General features: G+C 40.5%; 1 protein-coding gene across 1 annotated transcript in view; it reads left to right on the top strand.

Moving 5' to 3' along the window:
* LOC140519717 (ficolin-2-like) overlaps positions 1 to 1,451 on the top strand; it is an 80,671-nt gene extending 79,220 nt beyond the window's left edge. Inside the window, 1 exon segment of the mRNA XM_072633025.1 lies at positions 666 to 1,451. Within this exon segment, the coding sequence (XP_072489126.1) occupies positions 666 to 913 (248 nt within the window). The 3' untranslated portion in view covers positions 914 to 1,451.
* Positions 1,452 to 12,538: the final 11,087 nt, after the last annotated feature.

Below are 12,538 nucleotides of genomic sequence, written 5' to 3'. Positions count from 1 at the left end.
TTAGCCCAGGGGTCTTTTTTTTTTTTAACTACCTACAATTGAAAATTCTCTGTTTCCTAATTTCATCTGGGGCTGCATAGCACCCTTCACTCTTTAAGAAGGAGCTCAGTTCATAACTCAGCAAAGCCATCAGAAACCCTTCCCCAAACTCCTCAGGAAGGGTCAGTAATACATTGACTTTGTCCACCTTTGTTCCTTATCCTTCTTCCCTTGGACAAACCATCTCTAGAATTTTCTCCATTACAGTTTTGATATATTGTAGATTGATATGAGAAATTAAATGGAAATTTTTTGAAAGTTTTATGGAAGCCACAGATGACATGCAAAGGCCAGCTAATGATACAGAAAGTTTAGAAACTCAGAAATGCATAAAATATAAAGTATAGTATTGTATAATATAGCCTATGACCAAATACTTGACCCAAATTTTACAACAAGGTACTGTGAACACCCCATAAAAGAAAAAGAAAAAAAATTCAGATTTCTTCTCTGGTACAAAGGGAAGACCAAAACATTTTATTCAGATTTTCCAAATGGGAGCGCCACACCCCTACCTACCTACCTACCTTCCTACCTATCCCCAGATGTGGAAGGGATAACTATCCTGCCTGTTACTCACTTTGGGAAATGGCCTATCTGCATTTGCTAACAATGGCTTCCTGCAGGTGATTCCCTGATGTATCACAATCACTTCGGCTTCACTACTAGAGACCGGGACAACGATGCGTATGAGGGCAACTGTGCCATGACCTACCAAGGGGCGTGGTGGTACAATGATTGCCACTTGTCCAACCTCAATGGTCAGTATCTGAGAGGGCCTCATGAAAGTCCAGCTGATGGAATCAACTGGAAGACAGGTCACGGGGACAACTACTCCTACAAAGTGTGTGAGATGAAGCTTCGGCCAACTTAGTGGGATGGCAGATTCTCTGGGAGTCCTCCTAGTGATCTGTAATGTGGTAGGCAGAAAGTAGATAGATCCCCTTGCCCCAGAAAGGAGAGATAGCATCATTACCTAGCTTTTCACTCTGAATTGCTATGCCCTCTGAGACGAGTGAATGCAAAGCCATTTATTAAAGCCCTTTCTATGTGCAAAGAGATACACAAAGAAGAAGGAAAAGGAGATGACTGAATTCCACCCCAACATGTTATTCTGTAGTAAGTCCAGGGACCCTCTAGCCTTCTCTCATTTCCCTTCCTTTATACACACATGCATCTAAGATAGGTCTTCTTTGTGCCTTGTTGCCTTCATTGGATCATTGCTGACATTCTCAAGAATAATGGGGACATCAAATGCTAGGCATCAGCAAGCTCTGTGTATTATTCAAGACTTCCTTGAAAATCTGGGTCATCATGGAAATTTTTAGCTTTCATTCTCAGAGAATTATTGTTTTAATATTTAATAAAAACATAAAAGCATCCAACTTTTTACTGAAATATAAGAAGAAAAATATTTTTCTTGCCAACAGAGAGCTGGTGTTATTTTTCTACAAAGAAAAAAAAAAGGGAAAGGGAGTTTGGCCTCTTTCCCCAAGTTTCAGTGAGCCTTTTTAGATTCTCCTGAGGCTCAGACTGAGGAGAGCAAAGAGACTCCTTAACCGGCCAGTGTAGCTTGCCATGGAAACCCATTCTTAGCTGAGTGGCTCATGGCTCTCCTTCCATCCCTTCTTTTCCCTCACAGAATATGGAGAGAATCCCTCTGTCTTCATCTCCCTCTCTCTCCAACCCCAACACACACAAAAGAGTCTGATGACATAATGTAACTTCGAGGTTGTACTATGGGGATGGATGAGAGCAGACATTCTATGGAGCTGGCTGTAGGGAGCAGAAGAAAACGAACTGGCAGAAGTTATAAGGAGGTAGCTTTGGGCTTGAAATAAGGAAAATTTTTTTCTTTCTTTTGTATGAGGCAATTGCGGTTAAGTGACTTGTCCAGGGTCACACAGCTAGTAAGTGTCAAGTGTCTGAGGCTGGATATGAACTCATGTCCTCCTGATTTCAGGGCTGGTTCTCTATCTTCTGTGCCAGCTAGCTGCCCCAGAATTTTCTAATAATGAAAATTTTCCAGCAATAAAACTGATTGCTTCATAATAATAATTAGGGCTATTTATATAGAGCTTTAAGGTTTGCAAAGTATCTTATGTTAGGTTATCTTGTTTTATTCTCATAACAACTTCATGAGGTAGGCTCTATTATCTGCTTTTTATACTTTTAGAAGGTGAGGCAGAGGTTAAGTGAATTGCTCAGGCTTACATACCTAATAGTCAACAAACATTTATTAAGTACCTACTATGTGCCACACACTGTACTAAGCACTGGGGATACAAAGACAAAAGGATTTCATTTTTTGGAGGCAATTAGGGTTAGGTTACTTACCCAGGGTCACACAACTTAATAAGTGCCTGAAACTGGATTTGAATTCAGGAAGAGGAATCTTTTTGACCCCAGGCACAGTGCTTTATCTACTATACTACTTAGCTGCCCCAAGACAAAAGAATTTCAAGGATCTCACAGTCTCATGGGAGAGACAACATGTAAACAAGTTATATCCAGGATAAATTGAAAATGGCCAATAGAGGGAAGGCAAGGAAATTAAGAGGGATTATGGCAAAGGAGAGGTTTTAATTGGAACTTGAAGGGAAGCAAGGAGGCAGAGATGAGATAGGAGAATATTCCAAACATGGGGGACAGTTAGCAAAGATGCTGGGAGCTAAGAGATGGAGTGTCCTGGAGGAACAGCAAGGAGGTCTAAATCAAAGGGCAGATAATGGGATATAAGGTATAAAGACTGGAAAAGTAGGAAGGGACACCCAACAGAGGATTTTATATTTGATTTTGTAGGTGATAAGGAACCACTGGAGAATCTGAGATGGGATTTGAACTTGAGTCTTTCTGAGTCCAAGTCCAGTACTCTGTCGATTGTACTTACCATCTGCTTGAGTAGTGATGATGCAATGGTGGTCTCTCCTGTTACTGGAAGTATTTAAATAGAGGCTCAATGTGTCTGTGGATGACTTTGAGGGACTTTATGCATGGGGTAGGACCTCTGAGATTCTTTCCAAGTCTTTGGATCCTAAAATCTTTAATTCTGTGAGGGATGTAGTCACTGGAGGGATGAAGGAGAAAGCGTGAAAGAGTAGGGACAGAAGGGAAGGAGTAATGCTAAAGGGAAAGTTTGTGAGCCCAGACAGATAACTAGCAGGAGATACATCTATCTATAGATAGATAAAATAGATATCTATATCTATTACTTTGAATGACTGAGGTGACTGGCCAGTCTCTCAAAGGAGCTCTCAGAGTTTACATGGGGGACATGACCTATTATTTTTTCCCCTCCACTTAACAGCATTTTATTTTTTCCCAATTACTTATAAAGATAGTTTTCAACATTTACTTCTATAAGATTTTGAGTTTCAAATTTTTCTCCCTTCCTCCTCTCCCCTCCCTACAAGATAGCAAGCAATCTGGTATAGGTTATACATGTACAATTATATTAAACATATTTCCACATTAGTCATGATGTGAAAGAAGAATCAGAACAAAAGGGAAAAAACTAGGAGAAAGAAAAAACAAAAAACAAAAAAAGCAAAAATAGTATGCTCTGATCTGTATCCTCACTTCATAGTTCTTTCTCTGGATGTGGATAGAATTTTCCATCATGAGTCTTTTGAAATTGTCTTAGATCATTGAATTGCTGAGAAAAGCTAAGTCTACATAGTCGTCACCCAATGTTGCTGTTACTGTGTACAGTGTTCTGCTGGTTCTGCTTACTTCACTTTGCATCAGTTCATGTAAGCATGACCTTGTTCTTATTCAATATACCCTCTACTTGTTCAAAATACTGAGGGGGTGTGTGTGTGTATACACACATGCTATGCATGAGCTTTTACAATCAATAGCTTAGAGCTAAGAAACAAAGGGGGCATCTCTCTGGGTGGAAAACTATCAAGGACATCAACAGAGCTCAACACTTATGGTGATATTCACAAATGTTGGACATTGTTAACAGAATATCTTACAAAAGCAATTATCCCAAATCGTGTTAATTTTCATAAACCTATTTGTATTTTTAGGCATCTTTTTTGGCTTCAAGTATCTCCCCTCTCCAATCCATCTTCTACGTAATACTCAAAGTGATTTTCCTAAAGCTCACCTCTCTCTCTCCCTCCTTAGTAAACTCTATTTCTTTTATGGTCCCCACACCCAGCTCAGTTAGACAGATCAGTTCAACTTCAAAGCTACCACCCCACTTGTGCTTAGATCCTTCTCTGGACTGATGCACCTCTGCTTTCCTCTTTCTGTTATTCTTTGTTCTTTCCTCTCTTTCTGCCTGGTTATAATTCCCCTTCCTCTATTTCCTATTAATGTTCTCTGAGATTGTGTTGTCACAACAGGAACTGTACTTTTTCCTCAGTGCCTGGAAGGTTGGCAGACACCAAACAGTTGGCACAACCAGAGGGGACAGCTCTCATCCCCTATAGTCCTGTCCTTTCCTGCCTTCTTTCCTGGGGCCATTTGTTCACGACTTGGGCAACCTGTCTTTATCCTACATGATAGTACTGTCACCTGGTGGCCATATCTAGGATTGTACCTAATTAGGATGATACGTGAGTTTAGAATGAGAAAGTCTCCTTGGTCTGGTGTCCTCCCTTCTCTCTCCAAATACTTAAACCCTTTACTTTATGTATTCAGAAGTATTGGGCCTTTTATTTCTATACATTGGAAACCTACTCTGGAGTTGGAGAGGCTCAGAATCCCTGTGAACGAGTCCACTTTCCATATTCTAATTTCAGGTCCTTAATTACAGGTTGAGGGGTTGGTGGTAGGTGATATTAAAATAGAAGAGTTAAAGTAGCAGATGTGAATGTGTCTGTTCACAATTTGGTTGACTCACAAAGTCGAGGTCTTTAATCTAGGTTATCAAAAGGACTAGTGTATCTGTTCTCAAAGCTGCCCACTTACCCTTATGGCTAGTGCTCAGCTTTGGGTCTCTTAGAACAGTAGCATCCAAAGCTGGGACCCTGCCAGAACGATGTGCTGGAGCCAGCTCCTGAGCTGATTGTTAAATTTTCAGTATTAGCACACCACTGACTTTCAGTGACTGTAACTTCAGTGGCTATACAGTGGTGTCCATCCCTAAAGGCAGTTATAAAATAACCAGATATAGGTAGTCCTAGCAGTAACACAAGAAAATTTCTACCCCGCCCACCCACACCTTGTCCATCTCCTTTCTGAAGGTCCTTTATTCTATATAGGGAACTGACATTCTTCTAGTGTCCCACGTTCTCAACCTTCTCCTTGACTCATCATTAAACAGAAACTGTTACTTTCAAAGTTATACTTGGTTTTTTAATTGCCAAGTCTTAATTTTTCAGTCTTCATCTCGGATCTTCTGCATGACTCTTTTTTTTCTTCTCATTGTAGACTCTATCTTGGTGTCTTTAATAGTTTCATGGATTTAACTATCATCCCAGGCAATGATTTACAGCTCTCTATATCCAAGTCCTAATCTCTCTCCAGAACTTTGGTCCATATAACACATTTCTCATTGCATATGTCAAACTGGATGTCTCTTAGGCACCTCAAACTTTACATACATACTTAACATATCTTTTCCTCCAAACCACTCCCTGTTTTGAATTTCCTTATTTGTGTTGTGTTTATCAACATTCTTCTAGTCATCCAGATTCTCATCTCTCACACTTTCTTTGACTCATAGGATCATACATTTAGAGCTGAAAGGAAAGTTGGAGACCATTGAGTCTAATTCCCCTCATTTTTATAGATGAGGAAACTGAGGCACAGAGAAGCTAAATGACTTAACCAGGTTCTCACCCCCTAGTAAATGTCTGAGGTGGGGTATGAACCCCCAGGTCTTCTTTGTTCCAAGTCCAGTGCATTTTCCACTTCACCAAACTGCTTCCCACCCCACATATTCAGTGAGTTGCCAAATCTTGTCATTTTTTCCTCCACAATTTCTCTCATATCAGTCTCTTCTCTACTCATACAACCATTACCCTGATTCAAGGCCTTATCACCTTCACCTGACTATTGTAATAGGCTTCTAATTGAAATCCTTGCCTTAAGTCTTTCCCCCATCTAATGCACCTTCCACAAAGCTGCCAAAGTGATTTTTCCTAAAACCCAGGTCTGTCCATAACACTTTTCTCCATAAACTCCAGTGGCTCCCTATTTACTCCAGGACAATTGTTACTTCACTTTTATCTCATCTTAAAATTTCTAGTGTTTGTGTAAGTTTTATAGAGATAGGAACTGGATCTGCGATTTCCTTAGGCAGCTAGGTAACACAGCAAGACACAAGTTAAATCCAGCCCCAGACACTTTCTTGATATGTGACCCAAGGCAAGTCACTTAACCTCTGTCTGCCTTAGTTCTTCCATTTGTAAAGTTAGGATAATATTAACAACTACCTCTCTGGGTTCTTTGTGAAAATCAAATGAAATAGTATTGGAAAAGCACTCAACACAATGCTTGGCACATAGTAAAGGTTATATAAGTGTTAGTTATTTTTATGATTGGTATGGGGAAGTTGCAGGTGAAGAAATTCCCTCCATCAATGGCTATTAGCATCTTCTCTGCCACATAACCTCTTAGAGAGCTGCCTGGAATGGAGGAATCAAATTCCCTATGCGACTGGCCTGCAAACGTCTCTGGAAGTGGGAATCAGATTAAAATGTAATTGGAAATTGTTTAACAATAAATAAAAATTCAGTTAAACATTTTGTTGTTGTTTTAAGTTGTACCAGTCCTGTCCAACTCTTTGTAATCCCATTTGGAATTTTCTTGGCATAGATACTGGAGTGGTTTGCTATTTCTCTAGCTCATTTTACAGTGAGGAAACTGAGGCAAACAGGGTTAAGTGACTTGGCCAGGGTCATACAGCTAGTAAGTTTCTGAGGCAAAATTTGAGCTCATGAAGATGAGTCTTCCTGACTGCAGGCCCAGCACTCTACCCACTGCACTACCTAGCTGCTCCTCAATGTTAATTTGTAGTTTTCTAAGTCAACATGCCTCAGTCATAGGGTTCTGTTTCTATTTAAGTTTGACACTATTGGATTAGATCATTGAGAGGTTCAGCAACTTGTCTAGGACCATATGGCTAGCAGGTGTCAAAGAGAGAGGACTTAACCCCAGACCTCCCTGACTCCCAGACCAGTGCTTTCTGTGTTGTACTACTCTGACTTTCTTGGGTATAATAATATATATTAATTGTTAGTGGTATGATTAGTTTTATGATTATAGATTTATAAGCATAGTAATACTAGTAATTCTATGTAGTTGTATATTTGGCACAATGGATGACATAGAATCTGAAGGTTCAGATAAACAATCCCTTTAATAAAAATATATCTAATTCCTTCTCTTCCCCAGCAAAAACAATTCCCAATGGAATTAAAAAAAGGCAGGAAGAGAAAACTGGTAAAAGTTGTCGGGAAAAAGAATACAAGTATTTGACAAGGAAGGAGGTCTTAGGAGCTGTACATAAACTCCTAAGGCTGTTTTTAGTCCAAAAGCCACCACCCACCTTGGGGCAAAGTTGCCTCCAATTGCTTTAGGTTTGCTGCTTTGCTTCTTGGTTTATCACCAAGGCTATATTCACAGCACTGGTGATGACTATGAATATGCCAGTGCAGTTCTCAGTCACAAAGTATAACAGACTCTCCACATAGAAGGCAGAATAAAAACATTTATCTAGACACTAGAAAGCCAAATCCCAGAATCAGAAAGCAAAATCAGTTATAGTGACCAAGAAATTAATAAACGTTATCACCACAGGGGTCAAAGCCATTCCCAAGCCTCCCCACCCCCTGCTGGGACCTTTCCACAAACAAACACTCACAGCCTATGCTATGCCTGCCTGCCTGTGTCCTTCTCACCTCCGACTAGTCTGATCAACTTTTTCCCAGTTCTGCTCCACCTTTCCTGCTCGACCCTCTCAGCAAACTCCTCTCACCACATGACTTAGGCTTCTATGATTTAAGCAGGTCACATGGGCCTATTAATGAGTGGGAAAGATCTTCCCATTTAAATTACCATTATACTTGGCTCCCAAGCTGATGCTTGGGAATCTAAGAGTTGACTCAAGCCCCCCCCAGTTCCACTAATATCTTGGCTGCAACAACACACACACACACACAATGTATGTATATATGTATGTATATACATATATGTGTATGTATGTACATACATGTGTACATATACACACATAAATATATATATAATTTATAAATAAGAAAATATTGGAGGTACATATGCAAAAATTATTTACTGGTAAGAACTTGGGATCTATATTTGTTAGTGGGACTTTTATTCATTGTACCAATTACCTTTCTGATATTGGGGCAAGCCTCCTTCCATCTACTTTGAAAGTTTAGGATGGAGTTGTTCTCATTCTCCTCCAGTCAATACCTTGGTCCCTGCCAATTCTGTGCAACTTTGGGGGTAGGGAGTCATGGGTTGGCAGGGTGGAAATGAATCTTCTCTAGTTGGTAGTATCAAATTCCATTCCAGGTTCTGAAACTGTATATGTGCCTGTTCTCAACCAGGTCAGCGATATATGACTCCAACTCACTTTAGTGCTTAGCACAGTGTCTGGTACATAGTAGGCACTTGATAAATGCTTATTTACTGATTGACTTGGGCTCTTGTCCCACTTTTGCTTGATTGGAAATTCTTAGACTAACTGGTATCTCCAGGCATTGGATAGATTCTGGCCACTATAGATCCTGAGCAGAACCTGGGCAGAGAGCCAAGGCCAAACAGGGACTGGGGCACAGCTAGGGATGGGAAGAAATGTGGATTCTTCAGCCACAAGTCAGTCGATACCTGTGCTTTTGAGCTGCTTTCAGTCAGATCCTCTCAGTGTGTTGATCTGAGAGCAGTTTTTTCTCAGGCTTTCTGAGCTCTCTCAGGGTGCTTTTCTCATAAAAATGTCATTTTTTTGTCCCCTTTTGGCAAATAAAAGGTTCATATGCAAAAAAGGTCAATAATTTATAGAGTTTGCATTTATTTATCCATTTATTTGTTCATTCATTGATGTATTTAATCTGTCTATTCATTCGCTCCTTTATTCACTCACTTATTCATTCATTTATTACTCTATTTATCTACTTATTCATTCATTCATTTGTTTTTTTATTTGTTGGTGTACATGCCTTATCTCTCCAGTAGAATGTAAATTCCTTGAGAGTAAGAATCAATTCTTTTTTTGTCCTTGTATACCAAGGGCCTGGAACAGGGTTTTGCACATGGCTTTTGGTCAGCCTTGTGAATGCAGTCATGAAGGGAACATGGCAAAGAAGACTCCCTTTATTAATGCATATCACTAAGTGACCAGCAAGTTATAGTCTTAAAAAATTGAGGCTCTTAACCTTTGCATGTGTCATAGTCCTCTTTGGCAATTTGGTGAAACCTATGGTCCTCTTCTCAGAATAATATTTTTAAATAATTGGAGGAAAAAGCTAAATTTCAGCTAGAGGTGAGGAAAAATAAAGATGCATTTTTCCCCCATCCATATTCACAGACTCTTTGGGACAGAGTCAGAATTCCTGTCTTTGACAGTTACCTGGGGACACTGAGAGATTAATGGGCTTAGATACTGTCAGCCAACATGTGTCAGAGGTAGGATCTGAACCCAGGGCTTCCTGAATCTCATGTTCACTCTCTATCTACTACTTCACATTGCCTCTCATCTTGCACATATGAGGAATTGATATCAGGGGTGTGTTAATAAATGCTTTAACAAATAGCTCTCCAGAGGGGAAAAAATGTGTACCCAAGACACACTTTTAATTTTAATTTGCATTATTAACATTTTCTCCAGCACCTTCTTAAATCTAGACTATCAGCAAAACAAATCAAGCCCTGATTTGTAGCATTTACCAAGGTTTGAATGCTCACGTTGAAAATTTAACAATTGGCTTTCTTGAATTGGTACGAGTTGACTCTAGCATACCCTTGGATCTACTACATTTTTGTTGAATTTAATGTCAAGATGGGGCATGCAGATGATTGGGGATCAGAGACCATTAGCCATAGTTGGGAGCCTTCCTCTTCTCTCTCCATCACTTCCTAGACAGGTCAACCATAGCTGTCATTATATTGGGGCTTCTGCCACTAGTACCAGAGTCCTAAGGGTCTTCTGGAATAATCAGTCACAACTCTCCATTCTTTCCCCTCAGGTTACTAACTACCTAAACATCCATGTAGAGTTGAGCACTTCACTTTCTGATTCAGTGTCCAATTTCACACTGTAGTCCCCATTTCCTTTCATGCTTTTGTCCATTTGGAAGCTGGAGAAGGGACAGCACAGCCAATGGAAGAATTGCTCTCATCCCTGCTTTCTTGGTCAGTCATCACTTCTACCTCCTTATTGTATAGAGTTTGCAGAGCAGTGACAAGCTTAAGTCAAGGGGCTGGATTAATAGAAGTACTGATGAGATAGTCTCTTCAAACAGCTCTCTCTATGTGTGAGCATCTGCTGTCCTCTTCCTCCCTTTTCAGGTTCTTTTCTGCCCCCTTCTGGATCTTGGATCCTTCTTTGACCTGACCATAGGATCCTAGATCATGGAGCTGGAAGGGATCTGAGACTTTCTGGTCCAACCTCTTTCCCCTGTAGAGGAAGATAGGTCTTACTCAGGTTCAGCTAGGTGGTACAGTGGATAGAATGTTGGGTATGGAGTCAGGAAAACTCATGTTCCTGAGTTCAAATCCAGCCTCAGACACATACTAGCTGTGTGACCCTGGCTCAGTCACTTAATCCTGTTTGCCTCAGTTTTCCCATCTGTAAAATGAGCTGGAGAAGGAAATGACAAATCACTAGTATCTTTGCCAAGAAAACCCCAAACAGAGTCACGAAAAGTCAGAAATGACTGAATAAAATGTTTTTCTCTGGTGTCCCCTTTCTATGTTCTCTACCTATTTCTACTCAGTCTACAGAGAGGAAAAGGAAACCTTTCAATCCCAGAAATCCTGTGAGGTAGGCAGATAGTTTGGAAAGAGCATCATGGATTGAGAACTTGGGGGGAGGTAAGAAGTCATTTGGCCAAATCCCTTGTTTAATGCTAAGAGTGATTTCCAAAAAAATGTTGCAAACTCAGAGAAACCGCAGGTGTTCTGAATTACAAGCCAGCATTTTTGCTCTTGGAACCCGAGCAGAGACAGAAGGAAAAAACCCTACCTCAAGAGTTCACTTGGTTTGAAAGCATCAAGTACACTTCTCACACATTCCAAGTCTAGTTGGTGTTTTTACTGCCACCTAGTGACCTTGTCTAGTATTGTATCACTTCCAAGCTTATCTGTCTGTTTCTGGGGCAGGTGGAAGGAAATGTTTCTGGTGCAGCCATGGTGACAGATTTTTCCTAGAACCCTGCTCCTCTTTATTTCTTGTGTTAATTTTCTCCTATAGAAGACAGGGTTGTCTCTTAAAGAATCCATTAGTAGAAATGCAAAATTCTTGGATCACAGAATCATAAATTTAGAGTTGGAAAAGATGCTAGTGGCCATTGAGTCCAATACTCTCATTTTTGTTGTAGTTATTCAGTTGTGTTTGACTCTTCATGACCCCATTTAGGATTTTCTTGGCAAAGGTACTGGAGCTGTTTGCCATTTCTTTCTCCAGTTCTTTTTACAGATGAGGAAATTGAGGCAAACAGGGTTAAATGACTTGCCCAGGGTCAAACTGCTAGCTGAGGCCAGATTTGAACTCAGGAATATGAGTCTTCCTTACTACAGGCCAAGCACTCTATCCGCTGTGCCAACTAGCTGTCCACCTTCATTTACTGGTGAAGAAACTGAGACACAAAGAGGTTAGGTAACTTAGGGACATACAACTAATAAATGTCAGAGGACTTGAAGTCCAGGGCCCCATGATAGTGCTTTTGGTCATCCTATTAAATTATGCTTTTTCTTTTCATGCATTTTACTGCTGAAAACAAGCTGTCTAGGGGGAGGAACTCTAGATGTTAAATGGCTAGGTTATAGGCTGGAGAAACCTTTTCTCTGGAGTCTGAGGAGCCAAATATACTCCCCCTAAACTCAGAGTTTTGCACACAGTGCTCAGCCTTGCTCAGGAGTTGTTTTTGGACATGATCTCACTAAGGGCAGGTGGCATCCCTAGACTTCTTTGCTCCAAGGTCCAAGTTTTTGGCTGTTCTAGAGCCTTTCCCCACCTGCTCATCTGGTCATTTGCTTGGTGCTTATCATGACTGGTCAACTGTACTTTTTCCTGGAGTCTACTCAATTATGTAAACAGTAGTAAGTGAGCTGTGTAATCCCATGCAGCAGCTCAGGAAATGAACTACTTTTCAAGCAGATAAATGAATTACCTTCTCTTTCCCCCTTGGCACTTTTGCTGAGGGGGTGGTTAACTTAGACAGGAGTCACATTTATGCATTGGTGACTCTCTCCTTGGGACTATATAAAGGGCAGATATGGATAGTGTCGGAAAGACAGAGTTAGACAGGAAGCTGCAAGGTGGAAGAGTGGGTAGAAAGCTGATTTTAAAGCCAGGAAAACC

The sequence above is a fragment of the Notamacropus eugenii genome, chromosome 1, assembly GCF_028372415.1.
Source record: "Notamacropus eugenii isolate mMacEug1 chromosome 1, mMacEug1.pri_v2, whole genome shotgun sequence".
Lineage (NCBI taxonomy): Eukaryota > Metazoa > Chordata > Mammalia > Diprotodontia > Macropodidae > Notamacropus > Notamacropus eugenii.
The sequence above is the reverse complement of the archived record's forward strand: the minus strand, read 5'-3'. Positions and strand labels throughout refer to the sequence as shown.